Genomic DNA, 25,692 nt, shown 5'->3' with positions numbered 1-25,692 from the left:
AGGCTGGGGGCGAAAATGGGCTCTCATACAAGGCTTATACTAGTACGTGTCACAAACATCAGGTTTCCACGCACTATTTTAACACCTTGTACTACTGAAATAAGTTTAGCTGTTTGTTCTGCTGGTTTTTTTTTAAACATTATTTACTTATTTAGCAATTTAACCATTCGTTTGAAAGGGAGAGTGGCAGAGAGGAAGAGAGACAGAGAATTTTCCATCTGCTGGTTCACTCAACAAATGGCCCCATCAGCCAGCTCTGAGACAGATCTAAGTCAGGAGTCAGGGCGTCTATCCTGGTCTCCCATGCTGAGGTACCATGACCCCAGCACTCTTGCCATCTTCTCTCATCTTCCCAGGCGCACTGGCAGGGAGCTGGATCGGAAGTGGAGCAGCCAGGACTTGAGCCCAAGTTTCCCTCTCTGTAATGCAGACTTTCAAATAAATAAATAAGGCTCTATATAAACAGTGACAGAAGTGTGACAAGACAGCTGTGGTTGGCCAGGACTGGTTTAGAACATTTCGGGTTGTTCTCTTCCACCCGTCTGGCGCCATTTGATATTTCAAAGCAGAAGTGCAGATAAGAACCCACTAGAAGGATTTGGCTAAGATGATTGACTCTGCGGGTGACGGGAATGAACAAATGAACAAACGGTGTCAGCTCCCAAGTGCATGGCTTGGCGAAGGACTCCTGCCCTGCAGGGGGACAAAGCCCTGGCCGCCACAACTGCAGGTGGGCCCCGGGCACAAGGGCAGCAGCCAGTTTCTGAATGCCAAGGCCCTCAGAACACAGCCTGGGGGTCAGGACTGGTTTGGTCAAGGGCACGCACATGAACAAACTGGCTTCTGGGATCAGTGCGGGCCCGGGGCTTGGCCACGAGTTGGCCCTGAGTCATCTCACGGAAGGTGACAGCAAAGGACTACTGCACCCTTTCTCCTCGTAGCAAATGCCCCATGACCTCTCCCTTCCTGGCTTCTGCTGTTATGGGTCTCCCCAATGACACTGCACTTCCTTATCCCCTCTGGCGGACTCCTACACAGCCTACAAGACCCAGGTCCTATGTCCCTTCTACTGAAGCCTTTCTAGTCCACATCACATCTGGAGCTTCTGATCAGCCTCCAGGCCTTCCTGGGCCCTTCACGGCTTACTCCTTCCCAGAACTGAGCATGGTCTCTCCACCATGGGAAGCTGCCACTGGCTCCCCCATGAGCCAACACAATGGTTTTCTAAATGAGACAATCAAAGGAGTCATCTGAAAGGCACTAGAATGCAGATTGCTGGGTCCCACCTCGTGGCTCAATAGGTCCCAGGAGAGGCTGATGCTGTTGTGCCTTGAGAGCCACTGCTCTAAATGGTCAAGTGAAAGGAGCCGGCGCCATGGTAGAAGAGCTTCAGCCTTCACTTGCAGTGCTGCCATCCCATATGGGTGCCAGTTCATATTCTGTGTCCTGGCTACTCCACTTCCCATCCAGCTCCCTGCTTGTGGCCTGGGAAAGTAGCAGAGGATGACCCCAAGCCTTGGGACCCTGCACCCGATTGGGAGACTCAAAAGAAGCTCCTGGCTTCAGATCAGCTCAGTTCCGGCTGTTATGGCCATTTGGGAAATGAGTCAGTGGGTGGAAGATCTTACTATGTCTCCTCTCTGTAAATGTGCCTGAAAATCAGTCTTAAAAACAGACAAACTAAAATGTCCCACCAGATGCAGTGTCTTCACCACAGCATTCAAGGCCACTCCTAATGTCACTCTAGCCTTGTCTCTGACCAGGGGCTAACCCAACTCTAGACTCCCATCACCCAAGCATGCCACACTTCTCAGGCGTCCACACTTTGCATGGTTCATGCTGCTCTTCTGTGGGATATCCTGTCCCCCTCCTCACCCACCCAGGTCCACAGCCACCTTCTATGATCTAACCACATCGCAAACACAAAACATCAGTCATGAGAAGACAGAACCTTCAAGGATCTACGCAGTTATCATCGTGAGCTGCAGGGGCAGCCTAAGAGCTGGAGCCGCCGCAGCAGCCCTGGATAAGAAATACCAGCCCTAAGTGACAACTCTGGGTCAGAAAATGTCAGTGTTACCTGTTCCAACTACCACAAGGCCTTCGCTCTTTCCCATCCGGTTGGGAGTCATTCTCTCCCTCTGTCTTTTTTCCTCCTTTCTGTCTTTCTATCCCTGCTACTTTTTAGCTGGTGGTCACAGGATGGGGGGGACAAACACACATTGAACAGAGAGATCAAGTCGCAGAAGGCATATGAAGCTCACGGCCAGAGGCAGAGGCCTCAGCCTTGCACAAACGCCAGCTGTTATCTTTGGACCTGGGGAAGTAATGAACTTGGTGTCCAGCCACCAGCAGCAGCAGCAGGACCGAATATTCAGTAGATTGTTTTTAAATCAGCCCATAGTCAGCAATAATTCAACATTGAATTACTGGATGATGGATGAGAGACGGAGGGCAGATGAGAGGTTGGCTGGACAGGAGCAACACTGGGGTCAAAGGTGGGGACAGTGCCATGGCAAAGGCTGGGGCTAAGCCTCTGCATAAAGCACCAGCATCCCTCATGGGCACCAGTTCTAGGCCCAGCTGCTCCACTTCACATCCAGCTCCCTGCTAGTGGCACAGGAAAGCAGTAAGGGATAGCCCAAGTCCTTGGGACCCTGGACCCATGTGGGAAATCCAGAGGAGGCTCCTGGCTCCTGGCTTTGAATCGGCTCAGCTCTGGCCATCGTGGCCAATTGAGAAGTGAACCAGAGGATGAAAGATCTCTGTCTCTCCCTTTCTTTCTCTACAATTCAAAAAAAAAAAAATCTTAAAAAAAAAAAAAAAAAGAGGGCCCGACGGCGTGGCCTAGCGCCTAAAGTCCTCCCTTGAACGCCCCAGGATCCCATATGGGTGCCGGTTCTAATCTCGGCAGCTCCACTTCCCATCCAGCTCCCTGCTTGTGGCCTGGGAAAGCAGTTGAGGACGGCCCAATGCTTTGGGACCCTGCACCCGCGTGGGAGACCCGGAAGAGGTTCCAGGTTCCCGGCTTGGGATCGGTGCGCACTGGCCTGTTGCGGCTCACTTGGGGAGTGAATCATCGGACGGAAGATCTTCCTCTCTGTCTCTCCTCCTCTGTGTATATCTGGCTGTAATAAAATGAATAAATCTTAAAAAAAAAAAAAAAAGAAAAGAAAAGAAAAACAGACCCTGGGGTTTTTCAGCTGCACCAACAGCCCAAGCCCTCAGGCCTCGGCTGACCACCTGCTCCTTCTGTAAACAGCTGCCTGGGTTCTGCCAGCCTCACAACTGTCCCAGGGTCGCACGGGGTTACCATGCTGTGTGTACAGTTCTGAGTTATAAATACATATTTTGAAAAACATATTTCCATCTACTTGAAGAAAAGGCAAGAATGATAGAGAGAGAAAGAAAAGAAACAGAAATCTCCCATCCACCAGTTCACTCTCCGTATGCCCCAACAGCCAGTGCTGGCCCAAGCCAAAGCCAGGAGCCAGGAGCCAGAAGCCAGGAGCTCCATCCAGATCTCCCAAGTGCCAGGGGCCCGTACAACTGAGCCACCACCTACTGCCCTCCAGGACACGTCAGTAGGAAGCTGAACCAGAAGTGGAATAGCCTGGACTTGAACCAGGGTTCCGATGTACAACGTGGGCATCCCAAGCAGCAGCTTGACCTGCGGTGCCACATGCCTGAGTCTAAGTATGCGGTTCTTCCATTCACAACATTGACTGAAAACAACTTCGGGGAGAAGTCGCCTCAGGAATTTCAGCTTCCGTATGCAAGAGGCACTCATTTCGAGAGGATGTCAGTGAGAAGACAGCCTGTCCCACACAAAAGCAGGGACACCCCAGAACACCCGGCCTACAGCTGGGGGTGGTGCTGGATCTGACACATGAGGCCTGGAGCTGCCATTTGCACTGCGCACATCCAGGGATGAGGGTGTTGACAGGAGAGGGTGCTGGGGAGCAGCCACTGGAAGGAATCTGCGCGTGGCAGCCTGCCAGGCATGGCTGCGGCACTAGCAACACAAGTAACGCCGCAGCCGGCACACACGCAGCCGGCACTCATGCATGCTCTTGGCCAGCCCAGGCACCCTACAAAGCAGCTACCACACTTTTATTCACTCTAATCCCTGTCCCCACTCTGCACCTGACCCCAGGCCTTCCGGTTTACCCAAAGGCCTGGGAACATGGGTACTGTTGTCTTCACTGCTTTGCCATCCCCAATCCCAGAATCTGTACATCCAAAAATTTTTTGGAGTGACCGAGCTCAAGAAGGCTCAGATCCCCGAGCACCTCGGATTAGGAATGTTCAATTTGTACTATTGCACCCAGCCTACAGACGGAAAAACCAAGACACAAAGCAGCTCAGCCTTGGCGAGGGTTACCCAGTTTGTGCTGGGATGCATAGCCAGGCAGCAGAGCTGCAGAATTACCTCCTGTCCCAAACCACAGGACCCATCCTGGAGAGGTAGGCGCCCTAGAAAAGGAGGGGAAGCTGGCAGGAGACCCAGAGCTCCCCGCCTCACCTTCCCCTTGCCCTTGAACCAGACGCACAGGCAAGAGCTGAAAACCTCAGGACCAGGCGAGACCCAGCTCACCAAGTCATGGGGCGAGAAGGGGCGAGGCACCTTACCCATAGCTTCCCGTCGTAGTAATAGGCTCCCAGGAGCTTCACGATGTAGGGGTGGTCGCAGGTGGCCAGAATCTCAATCTCCACAATGTAGTCCTCCAGCTCCTCCTCACTCTTGGTCTCGATGACTTTGGCCGCAGCCAAGGCCCCGGTCTCCTTATTCTTGGCCTGCAGAGTGGAGACATGGAAGGTCAACAAGGCCTGCTGGGCAGGAAACGTCCCCCTCTGGCCGGCAGCCCACAGGCCCAGCGGGAGTGGGAAAACAGAGACCGGATACGAGGAGGAGGGACAGAGGCGCTGGACCGGGACACATATTGTTCTTGATGAGGGCTGGCACTGCATGTGGCGCCAGCACAGAGGGGCACGCACAAGCAACTGTTGAGGGTTCCAGAATCACTTGGAAAGTGCCGTACGTCCGCGGATCAAACCCAGGTACAGGAATGGCAGTCAGCTGTACAGATAGCACATGGAAAAACAGCCCATCTGTTCACTTAGAAAGTCACCGAGAAATACAAGTGGCCTGATGTATTTTATAGAAAAAGTGGAAAACATCACGTTGGTTTTAACACGTGTCTGTCAATGCACAGAAAGCTCTAGAAGGATGCTGCCTGAAATGAGCAGGCAGCCAAAGGGCACTTGCACTGTCTCTATGTTGTTGTGAAACATTTTTAACTCCATTGCGTCATGCATTGATTTGCACCATTTCACATGCATCACAAGCAGAAAGAAAAAGGATTTTAGTTAACTAAGCATACACCAACGTCAATGGAGTTGCTTCAAGAAGCCCATCATTAGGAAAAACAACTTTTTTTTCTTTTTTAAAGATTTGTTTATTTATTGGAAAGACAGAGAGATCTTCCACCTGTTGGCTAACTCCCCAAATGGCCACAAAGCAGGCCAGGCCAAAACCAGGAGTTTCTGCTCCCACGCTTGAATGCAGGGCTTCAAATACTTGGATCATTTTCTGCTGCTTTCCAAGCGCACTAGCAGGGAGCTGGATTGAAGTGGAGCAGCTAGGACTCAAACTGAGGTTCAGATGGGATTCTAGTGTTGAAAACAGTAGTCTGGTGCTCGCTTCGGCAACACATACAGTAAAAATCGGAACGATACAGAGAAGATTAGCATGGCCCCTGCACAAGGATGATATGCAAATTCGTGAAGTGTTCCATATTTTCTCATGTCCTGGCATGGGAGAGGGGGATGGGTGTGTGGGGGAAGGGACACACCCTGGGGTTTTCAAATAAAACAGCGAGGAAAAAAAAAAGAAGAAGAAAAGAAAACAGTAGTCTAACCTACTTTGTCACATGTTGGCCCCAAAGAGCTATTTTGTATTTGATGAAAAAGAGAGTAAGGAACCCGGCAGGGAAGCCTAGTGGCTAGAAGCCCCTGCCTTGCATGCACCGGGATCCCATATGGGCGCTAGTTCATGTCTTGGCAGCTCCACTTCCCATCCAGCTCCCTGCTTGTGGCCTAGAAAAGCAGTCGAGGACGGCCCAAAGCCTTGGGACCCTGCACCCGTATGGGAGACCCAGAGGAAGCTCCTGGCTCCTGGCTTCGGATTGGCTCAGCTCCGGCCATTGAAATCACTTGGGGAATAAACCAGTGGACAAAAGATCTTTCTCTGTCTCTCCTTCTCTCTGTATATCTGACTTTCCAATAAAAATAAATAAATCTTATTAAGAAAAGAGAGTAAAAAAAACCCCTAACCTATTACTATGATAAAAAACAGGAAATAATAATTGCTGGCAGGAATGTAGAAAAATTAGGAACAGAAATATCAGAACATGTACTGCTGGTAAGAATTAAAATGATGCAGACACCGTGGAAAACAGTTTACCAGAGATGAGCATTGTGGTGTGGCGGGTTAAGCTGCTGCCTAGAATATCGACATTCGCTATTAAAGCACCTGGTTTGATACCAGCTCTTCCACACTTCCAATCCAGCCCCCCCAATGATGCACCTGAGAAACAACAATTACAGCCCAGGTACTGTCTGGGTTTCTGACACCTGTTTAGGAGACCTGGGTGAAGTTTCCAATTTGTGGCTTTGTTCTGCCCTAACCCTGCCTGTTGTGGCCATCTGGGGAACGAAACAATGGAAAGATCTCCGTCTCGGGCACTCTTCCTTTTAAATGAATTACTACATCTGCACAAAAATCAGTGTGTCAGTTTCTCTGAAGGCAAACACAGATCTACGACAAGCTGCGGCGGTCCCACACAGACATCCCGAAGAAGCGGGGCAGGATGCAGGTGACTGGCCTCGAGTTCACAGCAGCAGCAGCAGCAACGTGGGTCTCGGCCCAAGGCCCAGACACCGGCGTCCCTCGCAGAGGGAGGGGTCTGTCCACAGCACACAACATGCCACAGAGAAGGAAGGAAGTTCCAACATACGCGTAGGAGGATCCTGCAGACTCAAAGAAACCAATCACCAGAGGACACACAGTGTGGGGCCCTACTTCTACGCAATACCTAGAAGAATCAAACTCGGGCTGAAAGTGGAACAACCTGGGTTCTCAGGAGCTGGAGCAGGGAGCAGAGGAGTTTTGTCTTGCATGGGAGACTCGAAGAAGCTCCTGGCTCCTTGCTTTGAATCGGCTCAGCTCCGGCCGTTGCGGCCACTTTGGGAGTGGGTCATCAGACGGAAGATCTTCCTCTCTGTCTCTCCTTCTCTAATATATATATCTGAATTTGCAATAAAAATGAATGGATCTTTAAAAAGAAAAGAAAGAGAGATGGGCTGGGGGCAGGGATCTTCCTGTACTGGGATACTCCTCAAACACCGATGAGAGGCAGGGCTGGGCCAGGCCGAAGGCAGGACCCTGGTACACCATCCAGGTTTCCCATGACAGGCAGATTTATTTATTTTTATTGGAAAGGTAGATACATAGAGAGAGGAGGAGAGATAGAGAGGAAGATCTTCCGTTCGATAATTCACTCCCCAAGTGACCGCAACGGCCGGGGCTGTGCCGATTCAAAGCAAGGAGCCAAGAACTTCTTTGAGTCTCCCACACGGGTGCAAGGTCCCAAGGTTTTGGACCGTCCTTGACTGCTTTCCCAGGCCACAAGCAGGGAGCTGGATGGGAAGCAGGGCTTCCAGGATCAGAACCAGCACCCATATGGGATCCTGGTGCGTTCAAGGCGAGGACTTTAGCTACTAGGCTAGCATGCCGGGCTGAACTAATCCACTTCTGATCCAGCTTCCTGCTCGTGCACCTGAGAAGCAGCGAGGATGGCCCAAGTGCTCGGGAGCCCCACCAATCACACAGGAGTCCTGAATCGCTCCTGGCTCCTAGCTTTAGCCTAGCCCAGCCAGGGTAACCAGCAGATTAAAGATACCTTGCTATGTGTCTCTCTCAGCCTTGCAAATGAAAAGCAGACACTAGCTTTGTGGCCCAACAGGCCTTAGGTGCAATTTCTCACTGCACTAGAAGATAAATATTATCATTGCCAGGTTACAGAAGAGGAAGCTGAGGTTCAGAGAGGCGTATGACCCGCCTCCATCCACACAGCAGGTGAGCCCAGGAGGAAGGCTGGACCCAGAGGCAAAGCTGCCTGACTCACGCGGCCTCAGCGCTACATCACTGCTCCCCAGGTGCTCCCTGGTGAGTCCTCGGAATTCCCTGCTCACTAAGGGTCAGTGGCAGACACAGCGGCAGCAACACCACTCACCTAGGGCAGAGCTTGGTGGCTGCAGAAAGCTGGGACTGCCGGCACTGAATCTGCTTGCATGTCACTAAGGCTAGGTGTCAGCCCTTGTGCCCATTTCCCAGACAGAGCAAGCTGAGGCTCAGAGAGGTTCCAGGTTCCACCCAGCATGGTGAGAGATGCTGGTCTCCCCACTCCTGCCCTAGTGTCCAGTCAACCACACTGCACAGCCAGCAAACAGTGTTACCTCCCACTCATTCATTCATTCATTCAAGTGGTATTTGATGAAGCCCAGTAAAGAATGTTCTGGTGAACAACAAAGTCTGTCTAGAAGACTGAGTAGGCAGGAATCCTTGCCCTCTCCTAACACCATTCCCCACTCGCTGATCTTCCTTCAGCAGCGCCAAGTCCCTGGCTCCCAGTCCCCCAGCTGCAGCGAACCCCACTTCCTCTCCATCTCCAGATGAAAGTGCATGGCTCACCCTGGCCAATCAGGACACTGCATTCCTTCTGGCCACAGTGATTGGCTCAGAAATAGGCAGGGGATCAAGTCTGCCAATGAGATGCAACTGTGGAACTATCGCTAAGGCAACTGAAACTCTCAGAGTCTCCAACCCAGAGCCATCACTCACCAGATTAGGGAACCGGAAAACAAAACTGAGTCCCCAGGCCAAGAGCCAAATTGAGAGCCAACACAGAACACTCAAGGCTGTAATTTGTGTTTGCTTTTCCAATAAAAATAAATAAGTAGATTTTATTTTTGATGACGGTTACACAGTTGATTGGGATGAGAAGCATCAAGGACTATGGGAAAGTAGGTGAGACCACTATTTCCACACCTTCCTTACCTTCTTTCTGCACCTGGAGGGAAAGAAAAGAGGAGTACCATGTGTTTTTCTGTTTGTTTTTTAAGATTTACTTATTTCTACTTGAAAGGCAGATTTACAAAGAGAAGGAAAGGCAGAGAGAAAGATCTTCCATCCACCAGTTCACTCCTCAAATGGCCGCAACGGCTACAGCCAGGAGTCTTCTTCCGGGTCTCCCATAGAGGTTCAAGGTCTCAAGGCATGGGCTTTCCAAGATGATAAGCAGGGAGTTGGATGGGCAGTGGAGCAGCTAAGACACTACCCAGCACCCATATTAGATGCTGATGCTTGGAAGCGCAGTATCAGACAATTGAGTCATGTCATGACCAATGCCGAGGTGTAGCAAGCCAGGCCTCTGCCTGTGGTATCAGCATTCCAAATGGGGTGTTGGTTCGAGTCTCAGGTGCTCTACTTCTTTTTTTTTTTTAAGATTTATTTATTTTTATTACAAAGTCAGATATACAGAGAGGAGGAAAGACAGAGAGGAAGATCATCCGTCCGATGATTCACTCCCCAAGTGAGCACAGCGGCCGATTCTGTGCCAATCCGAAGTCAGGAGCCAGGAACCTCTTCCGGGTCTCCCACACGCAGGTGCAGGGTCCCAAAGCATTGGGCCATCCTTGACAGCTTTTCCAGGCCACAAGCAGGGAGCTGGATGGGAAGTGGAGCTGCCGGGATGATAACCAGCGCCCATATGGGATCCCGGCGCGTTCAAGGTGAGGACTTTAGCCGCTAGGTCACGCCGCCGGGCCCAGGTGTTTCACTTCTAATCCCTACTAATGCACCTGGGAAAACAGCAAACAATGGTACAAGTGCTTGGGCCATTGCATCCACATGAAACACCCAGAAGAATCTCCTGGCTTTTGACAGACCTAGATCTGACCGTTGCAGTCATTGGAGAGTAGACCAGGAAGTGGAAAAATACCTTTCTCTAACTCTCTTTCTCTCTCTTGGTACCTCTACCTTTCAAACAAACAAACAAAGATCTTTTTTTTTAAGAGTCCCATGTTTTATACAAGGAACCTGACGTTCAGAGAAGTTATCAAAGTTATCACAGGCCTCTCCTAGCAGACAAACTAGAGAGCAAGGATGGGATGCCACTTCTGGCCCAAGTAGTTTTCAAGCTCACAGTGTTGAATATTTTCTCCTGGAAATTTTTCAAAATGGGGTGCACGTGGGAGTCGGCAGGCAAGGGGTGGCACACAGAGCAAGCGCTGTCTACAGCCTCTGACGTCCGCGTCTCCCACTGGTGGTGAACGCAGGGCCAGGGGTCCAGCCAAGGGGACAGGAGGAGCTCTGCCCCAGCCCTCCAATGCCCTGCCGGCCAGCAGTGACTCACGCCTCGGCCCACACCCTTGAGAGCAAGCACACAGTGGCTGCTTGTGTCGGTTGGTCCAGACACCTCTGTGAGAACAATTCTCCCCCTTGTGCAGTGGTGGGCCCAGCCTGGAGGAGATAGGAGGGGCAACCTTCCCAGCTGGGAGCCCTGCCCCACCGCAGGAGCCCGGCCAGCGGAGAGGGGACTGGGAGCTTCCTGAGGGCCAGCCTCTCAGCCAGGTGGCAGAGGCGGACTGCCCCAAGGTCCTGTCCCTGGCTCCTGGCTGCCAGCTCTCCCCTGTGCCCCACCAGCGCTGCCGCCTCCTCCTGGAAAGCACTGCTGTTACACAACACAGAACCCAAGGATGATGTCAACCACTCCCAAGTCCCACTTTGCAGAGGAGCAAACGAAGCCCCCAGAAGTTACTGCAGATGCCAAAGTCTAACTTGTGCCAGCAAGAGTGAAGGGTCCATGGCCCACTGCAATGGCTCAACTGGCCAATCCTCCCCCTTCAAGTGCCAGGATTTCATACGGGCACTTATTCGCGTCCTGGCTGCTCCACTTCCCATCCAGCTCCCTACTTATCTTGGAAAGCAATACAGGATGGCCTGGTGTCTTGGGACCCTGCACCTGCGTGGCAGACCTGGAAGAAGGTCCCGGCTCCTGGCTTTGGATTGGCCCAGCTCCAGCCATTGCAGCCACTTGAAGAGAGAACCAATGAATGGAAGATCTTTCTCTCCTTCCCCCTGCAAATCTGCCTATCCAATAAAAATTAATAAATCCTTTGCAAAAAAAAAAAAAGAGTATAGAGTCCAGAGGGGCTGTTCCAGGGTACACCTCCCACCCCGGCAGATCTGGAAGCATGCTAGGGGGTTGCAGGCAGAGGGCAGCAGGGGCACGTGGTGCAAAACTCTTGCTTCGTGTGTGTGTTGGGGGGGAGGGCGACTGCCTGTCCCTAGCTGTCAGTCCAAGAACCTCATGATGGGCCGACCCCACCCCCTCAACCCCAGTGGTCGGGCACACCCCAGCCCCAGCGACTGGAGTGCAGAATTCCATCAAGCTGTGGGCTCAGAGGTTTGGGGTTGAAGTTTTCAGGGAAACAGCACTTTTATTCTCCACAACTGCTACGCTGGGGGAATGGAAGCCTGGGGATTGGCCAGTCCATCCCACCAGTCCTCCAGGGCACACACAGGAAAACCGGACCCCCAACCGGAGGCAGGCAGAGCGCTGACGAGCCTGGGGAGCAGCTGGGGCCAGCCACTCCTGAAGGTAGAAGTGATTCTTACGGACTTTGCAAGGACACGAGCCCACGAACTCCCTCGTGGACTCCTCTGTCCCAGAAAGGAAACACCCTTCTCCCCGGGGAGAGACAGTCACGGAGAGGCCTTTCCAGGCAACACGTGGGCCACAAGGGCCACCCTCACACCCATGCCCAGCAGGACCTGAGGCCCCCAGCATGGGCTAAGCAGCCAGCACTAGGTCCCGGCTAGAAAGTAGGGCAAGGCAGGGGCCCCAGGCAAACGTAAACTAGGTTTCCTCTCCTGCAAGAATCCCCCTTGCAAAGCACAAAAGGTAGAAGGCCGTGTCACACCCACTGCATGGGCAGCAATAGCAACAAGGACCTCCCCACTGCCAAGAACTTAAACCCAGAACCCAGCACAATGGCTCAACTGGCTAATCTTCCACCTCCGAGCACCAGGATCCCATATGGGTACCCAGCTCCCTGCTTGTGGCCTGGGAAAGCAGGAGAGGATGGCCCAAAGCCTTGGGACCCTGCACCCACATAGAGACCTGGAAGAAGCTCCTGGCTCCTGGCTTCAGATAGGCTAAGCTCTGGTCATTGCAGCCATTTAGGGAGTGAACTGACAGATTGAAAATCTTTCTCCCTCTGTCTCTCCTTCTCTCCATAAATCTTTCAAATAAAAATAAATAAATTTTTAAAAAAAGAAGAAAAGAAAAGCTTAAACCCATTCAGCCTATGAAAGGTAACAACTACCAAAAGGTTCTAAGCGCCTTGGAAAGAACTTTTAAGCCGATTACAACTCATTCTTGAGAGTTTAAAACTGAAGACAATTCTAAAAAGACACAAAGAAAAGTGCTAGGATCATATTCCCATTTGTTTACAACAATGGGGAAGAAAGGATGGGTGTTGTGGCACAGTGGGTTAAGCCATTTATTGGGACACCATGCCATGTCAGAGTGCCTGGGTCAGAGCCTGGCTGCTTTGCTTCTGAGTGCCTGTGGAGGTCAACAGAGGATGACTCAGGTGCCGGAGTCCCTGCCACCCATGTAGGAGACCCTACAGAGGCGCCTGGCTCCTGGTCTCAGCCTTGCGTAGCCCCACAGCTGCAGGCATTTGGGAGAATAACCCAGAGGACAGAAAACATCTCTCCCCTGCCCTATCACTGTACTTTCCAAATAAATGAATAATCTTTAAAAAAAAAAGAGGAGGAGCAGGGAAAACAGGTGAAAATGAATGTTTATTGCAAGATGGTAAAATTAACTAAGTGTGATATTAAACAACCCCTTGCAATCATGAAGAAGAACTAGTAAAGAGAAAAAAAAAGTACTCGTGCCATCAAAAATACGTAACAAAGCAAGCTTGGGGTTGGCATTGTGACCCAGAGGGTTACGTCACTGCCTGCAAGGCCAGCACCCCATGTTGGAGCAATGGTTCAAATCCCGGATGCTCTACTTGGCAACCCCATGCTCTGGCAACGCCCCTGGGAGGGCAGCAGGTGCCAACTTGAAGTGACTGAGCCCCTGCTGCTCACATGGGAGTCTGGCTCCTGGCTTCAACTTGGCCCAGCTCCATCTGTTGTAGCAATCTGAGAAGCGAACCAGTCGATGGAAGTTTGGCTTTCTCCCTCTTGCTTTCCCTATCCAAGAAATAAACAAGCAAATTTTTGAAAAAAACTGTAATGACAGGCAAGCAGCGCCTTGGGATGTGGATGAGAACCGGACAAGCTGAAAAGCCGGCACAGTGGAGGGCACGAGGTTCAGACAGGGCATCTCCGCGAGGACAGATGGGGCCTGGTGCGCAGCTGTCCCCTTTATCCTGACCTGGCTGTGCTGGCTTCCAGGGCTAGACAACCCTGTCCTCTCTGGACGCTGCCACCCAGCTGCCCCATCTGATTACCCGCCTGTCACCTGCAGTGTCTTCAATGAACAGAAATGAACATGTTCATTTCTCAGTTGCCAAGACCGCATTTCCAGTGCCTACCACCCACCCCGTGGCTACCATACTGAATACAGAGACAGAGCAGGCTTTTCTCATCAGAGAGTTCTAGAAGGCCACTCTGCCCTCGGGCAGAGGTCAGGGATCATCCCAGTCTCAAAAATGAGCCTTTTAGGAAGGCAAAAAAAAAAAGAGTATGGAGCAGAGGAAGCCCACCAGGCCATGGTTTGCTCCGAGGTCTCCTAGCAACTGGCCAGGCGGGCGCAGGGCTCCAGGGAAGGCTCCCAGCTGACCCATCAGATGAAAAGCCTGGAGTGCGGGTCACAGCTAGAGAATGGAGCCGTCAGGGCTCCAGGTTTCCATTTCCTTATTATTCTGGATGCTGCGCCAGGCATGTGTCCAACACGGCTCAGGCCAGTGGAACCCAAGAGGGGGCTTGTTGAATGTCACACAATACATAGCTGTGGTGGCCCTGCCCAGACGCATTTCATGTGCACAGGGTGACTGCTATTGCTGGTGGAGGGAAAGGCCTGAAGAGGAGGGGGGCAGGAGGATCTGGCGCCAGAGCAGGGCCAAGGCCAGACGAAAGGCAAGGAGGTGATGTGAGGGCAGCACGCAGAACCGGCCCGAGCCGTGATATGGGGCTTGGGCTTGAAGCCCACTGCGGCTCCTGGCAGGAGTGAACCAGCAAGCAGGGGAGCCATGGCTCCAGCCTTCCCATGGCTAACGCAGGTCCAGCTCCATCAAGTTAAGCATCTCAGGGATGTCCAGCCCTGCTCTCCACGGCGGTCCCCCTGCCCCATCTCTTCTTCCACTGCCTTTAACCAGCAACACTCTTAGATCAAACCTTCAAGGACTGCCAGCAGCTGCCAAGATAAAGCCCCAAGGCTGTCCCAGGCAGTGCTCATGGACCTCAAGCTCTGCCCCTGCTGCCTCTGCAGGCTCTCACTCTTCCCTTCTCTCCGCAATGCCAGACCAGGGCTTGCACACTGCCAGCCTCCAATGCCCTTCCGCACACCCCTTCCTCCACCTGCAATGCCTTCTCCACACTTGTGTTTGAGCATTCCACAAGCTTTGCCTCCACCACAGTCCACTTCACAAGAGGTGTGTGCCCCAGGACCCCTGCCCACTCCCCTGAGCACCTTGTTGGGGCCTTCATCACAGACTGCCTGGTGCCAGGACCATTAGTAACACAGGTTCTCTCTCTGCCATGTATGATCTCCTGCACTCTACCCCTACACAGCCTGCCATGGAACAGCTGATGGATGAACAGTGAAGTGGAACTGGCAGCTGGGAGACACTGGGGTGGGAGGGACAGATAAACACGAGAGTACCTGAATGGGAAGAAAAGTGGATGAATGAATGGGCAGGTGAGGTCAGCCAGGAGGGTGGAAAGGGAAGGGTGGCTGGACAGATCTTTGTATAGGAGAACGGGTGAGTAGACAGGAGGCAGATGGAGAAATGGATGTGTGTGAAGGTGGTGGCTGGCCAAAAGGATGAGAGATGGTGAGGTAAAGGAAGGGTCACTGGAGGATACCCTTCATCATTCATGAATGATGGATGATAAGACAGCATAGGGACACAAGGGATGGATGGGCAGGAGGATGAACGGGTAGGTGGATGGGTGGATGATGGACAGATGGATAAATGGGACACTGGGGGCAAGTGGGCCGATGAACGTGAGGGCAGGTGAGTGGGAGCATAGATGGACAGACAGAAGGAGAGTGGACAAGAGGATGCACAAGTGGATGTGAGAGAAAATAAAGGAATAAAATGTGGAGGGGGGCAGGAAATGGTCAAGTCCTCCTCTTTTCCCAAAGGCCCTCGATAAGTCCCATGAGCCTCCCTCCTTCCTCCAACACTGAAGCCAAGCGAGCTATTTTTACAGGTCCTTACTACTCCTCTCCATCTAATACCCGGCCCCGCCTCGGCAAACTCAGAAATGGGCAAACGTCCATAACACACGTTGAGAACTGGAAACAGCATTAGTTCAAGTGGTGGACTCCGCCACTTCAGCAGCTAAGTGTGCTCAGGGACACCAGAGCTCCAAGCCTGAGGAGCCTGCCGGAACTGTGGACAACTCCAGGGCCCCACGGGAAAGTCTGTAAACCCCCACAGGGAAGTCCATTAACGAGTGGGCATCGCTGCTCTCCCCTGGCACTGTGCATTTTTGTTTTGCTTTCCAAAGCCTAACACCATGTTTATCTGGTTCACTAACATATCTATTACTGTGGCTGGGTAAACGGTGGGTCAGTGGGTGGGTGTTTCATCCTCACAAACAAATAGGAGAAAAAAAAAAAAAAGGCGGGGGAGGGCACTAAGCAGCCAGCTTTCCCCTCCACGCGCTGAGATTTCTCCGGCACTTCTCCAGTTCAGGGAGATGGCATCTCTCCACCTTGGAGAGGCCAAAGTTTCGTCTCAGCCAGGATGTGCACAGCTGCTAGGGGACAGACACCGCTTCCTGATCTTAAGTGTCATGCCAAGTTTCAGCTGAATGACAAACAAGGCGGCTGAGTTTCAGAACCAGCTAGCCCTACGGGAGAGCCCCTAGGACAAGCAGCAAGGAGCAGGGGCTTCCAAAGCCGAGCGCTTCCTCCTCCCTGCCTTGGAGATGGCCAGGCGAAGCATCTCGGCAGAGCCCGGAAATGCTGTGCCTCAAAAGCCCAGCCATGGGCCAGCAGACACAAAAGCAAAAAAGCCCAAGCAGAACTGGTCTCCAAGCTAACAACTTTGGCTGAAAACCCAGGTAACCTGTCCAACTTGGCATGGGATGTGGGGTGCTTTCAGAGCTCAGTGCTTCCAAAGTGGCGAGAAATCCAACTCCCTCCCCAACCCTAAACTGATTAACCCTCAGTTAGGTCAATGCCCTCCTGCCAGCCGTGCTGCCCTGGTGTCGTAATGAGGGTCCCTGAGACTTCGATGTTATGAGCCTCAAAAAAGCTCTGAGAAAGGTTGGGCCAACCGACCCTGCAGGTGTGCTTGCTAACCCCAGACAGACACAATTCAGTCGCCCAACTAAGCTTGCTCATCATGCAAGTGCCCTGGGGTACTATCCTCATAAAACGCTGAGTGTAGGGGCCAGTGCAATGGCTCTATTGGCTCATCCTCCGCCTCCAGGTGCCAGCATACCGTATGGGCACCGGTTCATGTCCCAGATGCTCCACTTCCTATCCATCAGTAGAGAATGGCCCAAAGCATTGGGACCCTGCACCTGTGTTGGGAGACCTGGAAGAAACTCCTTGTTCCTGACTTCAAATTTACTCAGCTCTGGCTGTTGCAGCCACTTGAACCAACAGATGGAAGATCTTTCTCTATCTCTCCTTCTCTGTGTAAGTCTGCCTTTCCAATAAAAATGAATAATTTTTTTAAGATTTATTTTATTTTCATTACAAAGTCAGATATACAGAGAAGAGGACAGACAGAGAGGAAGATCTTCCGTCTGATGATTCACTTCCCAAATGGCCGCAATAGCCAGAGCTGAGCCGATCCAAAGCAGGAGCCAGGAGCTTCTTTCAGGTCTCACACGCAAGTGCAGGGTCCCAAGGTTTTGGGCCATCCTCGACTGCTTTCCCAGGCCACAAACAGGGAGCTGGATGGGAAGTGGAGCTGCCGGGATGAGAACCGGCGCCCATATGGGATCCCAGCGCGTTTAAGGCGAGGACTTCAGCCGCTAGGCCACCGTGCCGGGCTCAATAATTTTTTTTTTTGTAAATACTGAGTGTGAAGACACCTCAGGACCCATCTGTGAGCAGCACCATTCACCCCATTTTGCAGAAAAGAAAACTAAGGCTCAGCCACATCCCTTGCACAATGTCACACAGAGGCTGACGGCGGAGCCAGACTTGTGGTACATAGGACATATCAGGCATCTCCAAGCACCAGACACACGCCACTGGCCATGGAGGACCCTCCCGCAAAAAACCCAGAGGGTCTATACCCAGGCTGGCACATTCCCAAATCCCCAAGACAGGGCCTGGTGTGCAGAGAGCCCTTGAGGAACCAGAGTGCTAGAGGAAGAACCCAGAGCTCTCTAATCCCACCACGAGAGCCCACCAAGCTGCAATGCACAGGCGAACAGCACATTGGGGCTGAAATGCGCAGCATGCCAGCTGCAGTGCAGAGCCCTGCTATATGGGGACAAAGCCAGCTTTGACGGTGGCCACTGCCTCACCGCCAACAGTCGGGCCTGGGCTCCCAGACAACACGGTCTAGAGCTTTCCAGGAAGGAGGAGGCAAGCACTGCCTCCCCTGCAGGGCATGAACGCCAACGTGCCCACGCTGCTCTTGGCCAACAGGCCCTGTGGCTGGCCTAGAGCTCAGACCTTGCATCCTGGATCCCACCCAGGAGCCCCGCCCACCCCACAGGCAGCCAGGGGAGGACATGGGCCCTTGCCTGTGTCCCCTCCAGCCACCATGGCCACAGCAGACCATCCACTTCTTCACAAACTCTGAGCCAAGGACTATTTTTTTTTTCCAGTTCCCTTTTCATCATTTGAAAGGCTGAGTGACAGAAAGCACATGTGTGCTGGAGCGACATCTTCACTCCCCACGTGTGTACAGCGAGGGCTGGACCGAGCTGAGTCCAGGAGTCCAGAACCCAACCCAGGTCTCCCACGTGGGGGCCAGGGACTCCACTACATGAGGTGTCCTGCTGCTTGCCAGGCTTGCATCAGCAGGAAACTGGATCAGAAGCAGAGCAGCAGGGACGCCAACCAGGCTTTCTGAGAACGGGACTCAGGGTTCCCCAGCAGCGGCTTAACTTGCTGTGCCACAAAACCTGGCCCACGGGCCCGGTACAGCAGCCTAGTGGCCAAAGTCCTCGCCTTGCACATGTTGGGATACCAAATGGTCGCCAATTCGTATCCTGGCAGCCCTGTTTCCCATCCAGATCCCTACTTGTGGCCTGAGAAGGAAGTTGAGGATGGCCCAAAGCCTTGGGACCCTGCACCTACATGGGAGACCCAAAGGAGGCTTCTGGCTTCGGATTGGCGCAGCTCCGGCCATTGCGGCCACTTGGGGAGCAAATCAGTAGATGGAAGATCTTTCTCTCTGTCTCTCCGCCTCTCTGTACATCTGACTTTCCAATCAAAATAAATAAATCTTAAAAAAAAAAAAAGAAAGAAAAAACTGGGGCCCGGCAGCGTGGCCTAGCAGCTAAAGTCCTCGGCTTGAACATGCCCCAGGATCCCATATGGGTGCCGGTTCTCATCCCGGCAGCTCCACTTCCCATCCAGCTCCCTGCTTGTAGCCTGGGAGAGCAGTCGAGGACGGCCCAAAGCCTTGGGACCCTGCACCTGTGTGTGGGAGACCCGGAGAAGATTCCTGGTTTCCGGCTTTGCATCAGCTCAGCACCAGCCGTTGCGCTCACATGGGGAGTGAATCATCGGACGGAGGATCTTCCTCTCTGTCTCTCCTCTTCTCTGTATATCTGACTTTGTAATGAAAATAAAATAAATCTTAAAAAAAAAAACTGACCCATGCAATACTGTTTGGATTTGTATTTTTAAAAGGTTTCTGTGGGTTTAAAACATTTATTCAGGTATTTGAAAGGCAGAGCTACAGAGAGAGAGAGAAAGAAAGAAAGGAAGAAAGGAAGAAAGAAAATGAATTTCCACCCAATGATTTACTCCCCAAATGGTTGCAACAGCCAGAGGTGGGCTGGTCTGAACCAGGAGCCCAGAGTGGGTGCAAGGCCCAAGCACTCAGGCCCTCTGCTGCGCCCCAGGAGCAGCATCAAGAAGCTGGGTCAGACATGGAGCAGTCAAGGCTCGACTCGGGGCCCATATGGGATGCATGTGCTGCAGGGGCAGCTTTCCCTGCCACAGCTCTGGCTCCGTACTTCATAGCTGAAGACAAGCTGGGAAGGAAGATGTGACTTGCTGCCGGTCACATAGCAGACAGGTGGGGAAGCTAGGGGCACACCCAGAACTGACCCCGCACCTGACCTCAACACTGGGACAGCCAAGGCGCGGGGAGGCGGGGTCTGGGATTCCCTCATGCACTCCTCCATCCATCCGTGCATGGTTCAGGAGCCACTAACTGAGCACCTGTGTCAGGTGCTGGAACACAAAGGCTGGATTCTTCCGGCCCTCAAGGGCTTGGCAGTCCACCAAGGAGGACAGGAGACCACCCGGGGGAATACCCGAGAGCAGCTCAGATGAGGAGAGAGACAGAAGCAGCAAGCATCAAGGCGGCTTGCTTCTCACAGGGGCCCCCACTCCCACACCACAGGCAGCAGCTGGCTGCAGTTAACTCCGCAGTCCCCTGTACACAGGGCAGTGCCCCCGCTGTCTCCTCCAGCCCCACAGCTTCCCTCAAACCCTGGAATCTAATTCTGGCACTGGCAAGGTCCAAAAGGGGAGGGAAGGGGAAAAAAAAAACCGGAGCAAGGGGGAAGCAGAAAGAAAGGGGAAGAGAAAGAAGGAAGTACAGCAGAGGTGTGTGCCCGGACTGAGAGGCGACCACACCCACCAGGGCCCCCCCCCCAGAGGGGCCCCAGGAGCACCCTGCCCCCCACCGCGGCGCCCGCCCCCTTCCTCTGCCACTTCCTGTGCTCGCCCTGCCTGTACCCCTCACCACTTCCTCTGCAGGAGGGGAGGCCACCGTGTGGCCCTGCAGCCCAGGGAAGAATGAGGGGGGGACACATTCCCAGGGGACCCAGAAAGCCCAAGGCCTAGAGAGTGTGGGGAACAGCCAGACCTTCACCTGCCCACAGAGAACAGGCCAGTCCTGCCCTGCCACACACACACACACACACACACAGCTCGGGGATCTAAGCGAGCCCTTGCACTCTGGGGCCTCCACTTCCTCAGCTGGGGAGCAAGGATAGTCACCCCGCCTTTGGCGCAAAACAGGGACAGGATACATGATGGATAACGCCTGGGCAAAAGTCCACTCCCTACTGAGGGTGTTCACTTTGGAACCATGTGGCCTGGCACTCGGCATGGACTCAAAACAGCTCTGCAGCTTTTTACAGATTTTACTCCTTTTTAGGGGCCAGTTTTGTGGTGTAGCTGGTAAAGCCACCGCCTGCAAATGGTTTCTGTCCCAGCTGCTCCACTACCAATCCAGCTCCCTGCTAAAATGGCCAGTGAAAAGCATTGATCCAAGTGCTTGGGTCGCTGCCACCCACATGGGAGACCCAGATAAAGCTCCTGACTTCTGACTTCTGGCTTCAGCCCAGTCCAGCTCTGGCCATTGCAGCCATGTGGGGAGTGACCAGATTTCTCTCTCCTCTGTTTCACTGTGTCTCATCTCTCTGTGACCGTGACTTTCAAATAAATACATATTTTTAAATGATTCATCTATTTTATTTAAAAAGCAGAATGATAGAGAAGGAAGAAAGGGGACAGAGAGAGAAAGACCTTCCATCTTCTCGTTCACTCCCCAAACGGGCCAGTTCGAATCCAGGAGTCAGAAATTCCATCCACATCTCCTACGTGGGGAGTAGGGACTCGAGTCCTCTGCTTTCCAGGCATTTTAGCCAGGAGGTGGACCAAAGCAGAGGACTCAGGACTTGAACCAATGTTCATGCAGGTATCCTAAGCAGTGGCCATGCCACAATGTCCACCCCTCAATAAGCAATTCCCATGGTTAATCCTCATTTGGGCTTTTCCAGTGTCCTAGACCAAGAGTGGTTTTCAAGAGCTGTTCCATTTCGCCCTCCCAACAACCCTACGTGGCTGTACCATTCAGACCACCGTTTCCCACAGTCATTTACTCCGGTGCCTGCGCCATCTCTGATCCCTAGCGGGTCTCCTGCTCTCTGCTCTTTCTCCTCCTCTGGACCACTCCGTCTTAGCTCCCTAGAATCTTCTGCACCTCCCGCCCAAAGCATCTCAGGCTGGAGGGGTTACATCAGCCACTTCCTGGCCCTGTGTGCCTTCCAGCCCACAGCTAAGCACCTAGCACCTATCCCCCACCTGCTTTCACCACCAGGGAGTGGACACTCAGATCTCCCACATAACAGCCACCCAAGCCAGGGTCAGCCAAAACCAGGGCTCTGGCATCCACCCCCCCCAGTTGTATAGACTTGTGCAAGTCACACCCAACCATTAGCCCCCCCCATTGTGACCATTTAGAATAAACAAGCAAATGGAAAATCTCTCTGCCCCTCTCTTTCTCTGTCACTCTGCCTTTCAAATAAATACTCAGAAAAAAAAAAAAAAAGCTATTCTAGATCTGGCCCTGACCTAGTTAGCACCCCCATCCCAGGCCACACCCAGGTCCCACTGACCTCTGGACCTGTGCAGGCCACCAGGAATGGCTAGAGAGGCAGGGGAAGGTGTGGGATGGTAGCAAATAGGCCAAGTCAGCTCTGCCCTGCCCAACACAGAAATCACGCAATGTGTATCCGTGGGGCGTGTGTGCAGGAAGTGTGGCTTGGGTGGACAGGGTGTGCTGTAAGCACAAAGCACACACTGAAATTAGGAGACGTGGTGAGAAATGTCAAAACTCTCTCGTGGTCTATGTTACGGCATACAGAAATGAGGTTAAACTCACACCTCCTCTTTCTGTTTTTGCTTGAATGAAGCTACCAGGAAAGCCGTGAGAATAGCGCGGCACACATCACAGCCACATCAGACAGCATCGGTCTCCGTCCCAGCAGGTGCAGCCATATGGGAATACAGGTACCAGCTGACCTGATACGCCCTGGGCCTTTCCATGAAGTCTCCTGATTGCTAAGTGCTGGTAACAGCATCCAGCTGTGGTTTCCACGCCATGAGCACGATGCCCAGCTCAGGCCATGCCAGGCTCGAGGGCCAGCACTGGGTACACTCAGGCATCCTGTCACCCGCTTAACCTTTGCATCATCATCTGGCCTGCCCCACTAAGTGGAAGCTGTTGGCTCCCCAGCGGCCAAGGACAGCAGCTCCATAACTGGCAGGGCACCTGCCTCCACCCTCACCCCTAGAAATAGCCGCTGGCTGTCCTGAGCCCCTCCCAGGGCAACTGCCTGACCAGCAGGCCACACCCCTCATTCTCACAAGAGCTGCATGGGGAAGGCAAGCTGCTTGGCTGACATCGCACAGCTGGGACAAAGCGGACAGAAAGGATTGTCCAGCTGATCTCGCTGCAAGCTCCAAGTCCACCAGCACACACCCTGAGGCCGGACGCCAGCAATGAGAAACTACAGCGTGTGACCCTGAGCTCCACAGCTATGGGTTCAGCCGAGTGTAGACTGAGAACACTGGGATGCACATTTTTCCCTGTCATTATTGCCCCACAGAATGCAACAGAGACATTTACACAGCACTCACAGGAGGCCAAACCAGTCACCCAGAGATACACACAGGGCACAGGAAGGTGTATGTGTGGCATCTATGCAAATGCTTCCCCATTCTACCATGAAAGAACCAGAGTGTCCCAGGGTGCTGGGACCTACAGGGGGTCCTGGAGTCACTTTCCTAGGGCCCCAAGGGGCAGGTGCAACAGTTCTCAACCTCCACGATGTTTCTCCCTCTCCTCTCTGCCAGCCGGGGCACAGGGCTACATCTGGGACCCTTTGACTAGGGCAGTGGATAGAAGTCAGGGCCGCCACTGAGCATCCTGATGCCCAGGATGCCACTGCAACCAATACCATCCCTCCCCCGTGGCAAGAGCATCAAGGTGCAGATGAGCTCCACCCAGTGACATTGGGCTGTGCTGTCCCCTGCTAAGTAACAGTGGATGCAATGGAGAATGTCAACAATCACAAGCCATGTATGTGGGTTTCCTGTGCTAGGGAGCAGGTGCTAACCCTTTCCCACCTTAGCTCCCCACAGCCCTGGTGTCGCCTCCTCCTTCCAGACACGAGCTAGGGCTGCCAGAAAGGATTCAAGCAGGACCAGGACAAGACCCTGAACCTACTAAACCCTCTCTCTCTTCCATTAAGCACCGGCCTGGCAGTAGGCATCACCCAGGCCGCTGCAGGAGGATCTGGGGGCTACAATAGATGGAGGGCACACTCCCTTGAGGATGGGCCCCTGCTCCAGGGAACCTCACAAAGCCTGAGGACTGGACAGGCAGGAGGCAGAAGCCGGGTGCAAAGGCTGGTAGCTCCTTGCTCCCTGGTCTACTTTGGAACAGGTCAGAGACGTTCCCAGCGTGGCCTACACTTACATCAGCAGAGCAGCTCCGCGGGCCAAGCCAGACACCAACGTGGACCCCAGGTCAGGCGTCAATCCCAGGAAGCACATGCCACCTCGGTTTAGGGAGGATTGAGAAATCCACTCACAATTGCAAGGGCTGGGGCTTAAAAATACTCAGCCTAGCGGAAATAAGGTTACCGCCTGGGGGCAGAATTCCTTCCGGGGAAGAAGGAAGGGGAGGAAGAGGAGGAGGCCAGGACAGGAGACCTTGGGCAGTCCCCAGAGGCAGCTCCTAGCAGAAGCGGAAGGCCAGGCTCTCCATCTATTAGAGGGAGGAGAGGAGGTAAACAGAGAGGGAGCCTAGCCTCAGCGGGGAAGGGAGATCCCCTGCCCCCTCCACAACTGGCCAGGTCCTAAACTGCCCTGCCCAGGCCTGGGTGTGCACAAGGCGACCAGGAGACATCACCGCAGAACCAGCACAGCTCTGAAGGCACCTGAGGTCTGCCCGGCAGCTGTCAAGGTCCCCGCCCTCCCCGCTCATTCGGGGTCCCCAAAGACTTGGGGGTAGGACCGGTGGGTAACAGTTTAGATCCTTTCATTTTCAGAGGACCGCTCCCACCCCACCCCCACCCCACCCTCAGACCTAGCAATTCCCTTCTGGGAGTCTGCGCAACAGGAAGAAGTAAACAAAGCTGTTTCTACTAACTGAAGTGGCACCCCCTCCTACCACAGCCCGCAGCCCCACAAGTACCAGGTCAAATGCCATTATCCACATAATTAGTGTGAAACTGCACTGCAGTTTCTCGCTCCAAATCTTTCAACGCATCACTGATGGAGTTTCTGGGTACTGTGTGGATGGGAGCCCCTCCACTCCATCTATTTGTCCCCCAGTGCCATGGTCCAAGCAGAAAGCACGATCCCAGAATTCCACTCCAGTGTCCAATGAGGGTGGCAAGGACTCCCCTCCTTACTGCCTACCAGGGCGCCCAGCAGCAGGAAGCTGGGATTGGAAGCAGGCCCTCCCAGATGGCTGAGCAGACTGCTACAGGCAACGCAGCTACAGGCAACACAGCCTTCCAGCCAAGGGCTCCCACCCCCACCTGCCTCTCTTCGCCTCCCAAATGAAAACAAAATGATACTACAGATCAATCACAGAGCTTGTGAACTTTTCGTGGCATTCCACAAATGGACTAGAAATTACTTCTTTTTAAAAGATTTATTTAAAAGGCAGACAGAGGGAGAAGGGTCTTCCATTTACTGGGTGGTTCACTTCCTATAGGGCCACAACAGCCGGGCCTTAGCCAATGTGAAGCCAAGCACCAGGGTCCTCCTCTGGGTGTCCTACATGGGCACAGGGTCCCAAGGCCTCGGGCTGTCCTCGACTGCTTTCCCAGGTTACAAGTAGGGAGCTAGATGGGAAGTGGAGCTGCTGGGGTTACAACTGGTACCCATATGGGAACCCAGCACATGCAAGGCCACTAGGCTACCAGGCAGGGCCTTGACCTTCTTTTCAAAGTCGATTTGCCATCATGTGGGGACTGGGTGAGAATGAGCCTGCCTTTTGCACTGCATTCAGCCTGTCCTCCTTGTCCCTCTGGACGGACAGGGCTTAGCAAGGAGAGGAGGAAGGAGGGGGCTTTTTACCTTGGGCATGGCAATGTTCAGATTCTCAAGGGGAAACCTGGGGGATTTCCTGGGCCTGGGAGTCCCCAGAAGGCCTCGCCACCGGTGCCACCTGCACTGTTGGAAGAACACCCTGCTCTTCTTCTGAGGACAGCAGCAAGGGATGGAGCTGGTGACACATCCCCGTCCAGCTGCTGTCCCCAGAGTCAGAGTGGAAGGAATCCGGTCCCAGTCATCCCAACATGCAGCTTCTGGCTTGCGCCTTTTTGCAGCCACCAGGCCTGGGGACAGGAAAGCAGGCAGGAATTTTGGTCCTTCAAAGAAAGTCTTTCTTAAAAACTTTTTTTTTTAATTTGAATATTTA

At 53.2% G+C, this 25,692-nt stretch overlaps 1 protein-coding gene and 1 non-coding gene across 2 annotated transcripts in view; one reads left to right on the top strand and one right to left on the bottom strand.

Moving 5' to 3' along the window:
• Positions 1 to 25,692, bottom strand: part of STK10 (serine/threonine kinase 10) — an 81,127-nt gene that overhangs the window by 52,533 nt on the left and 2,902 nt on the right. Inside the window, exon 2 of the mRNA XM_058677863.1 lies at positions 4,633 to 4,797. Coding sequence (XP_058533846.1) covers positions 4,633 to 4,797 — 165 coding nt within the window. The remainder of the gene's footprint in view (positions 1 to 4,632; positions 4,798 to 25,692) is intronic.
• Positions 5,697 to 5,804, top strand: LOC118760160 (U6 spliceosomal RNA). Its single transcript, XR_004996615.2, has one exon. It is a non-coding gene; the product is annotated as a U6 spliceosomal RNA (small nuclear RNA).

Source organism: Ochotona princeps, chromosome 19 (assembly GCF_030435755.1).
Source record: "Ochotona princeps isolate mOchPri1 chromosome 19, mOchPri1.hap1, whole genome shotgun sequence".
NCBI lineage: Eukaryota > Metazoa > Chordata > Mammalia > Lagomorpha > Ochotonidae > Ochotona > Ochotona princeps.
This window is presented reverse-complemented; position numbering and strand designations above follow the sequence as displayed.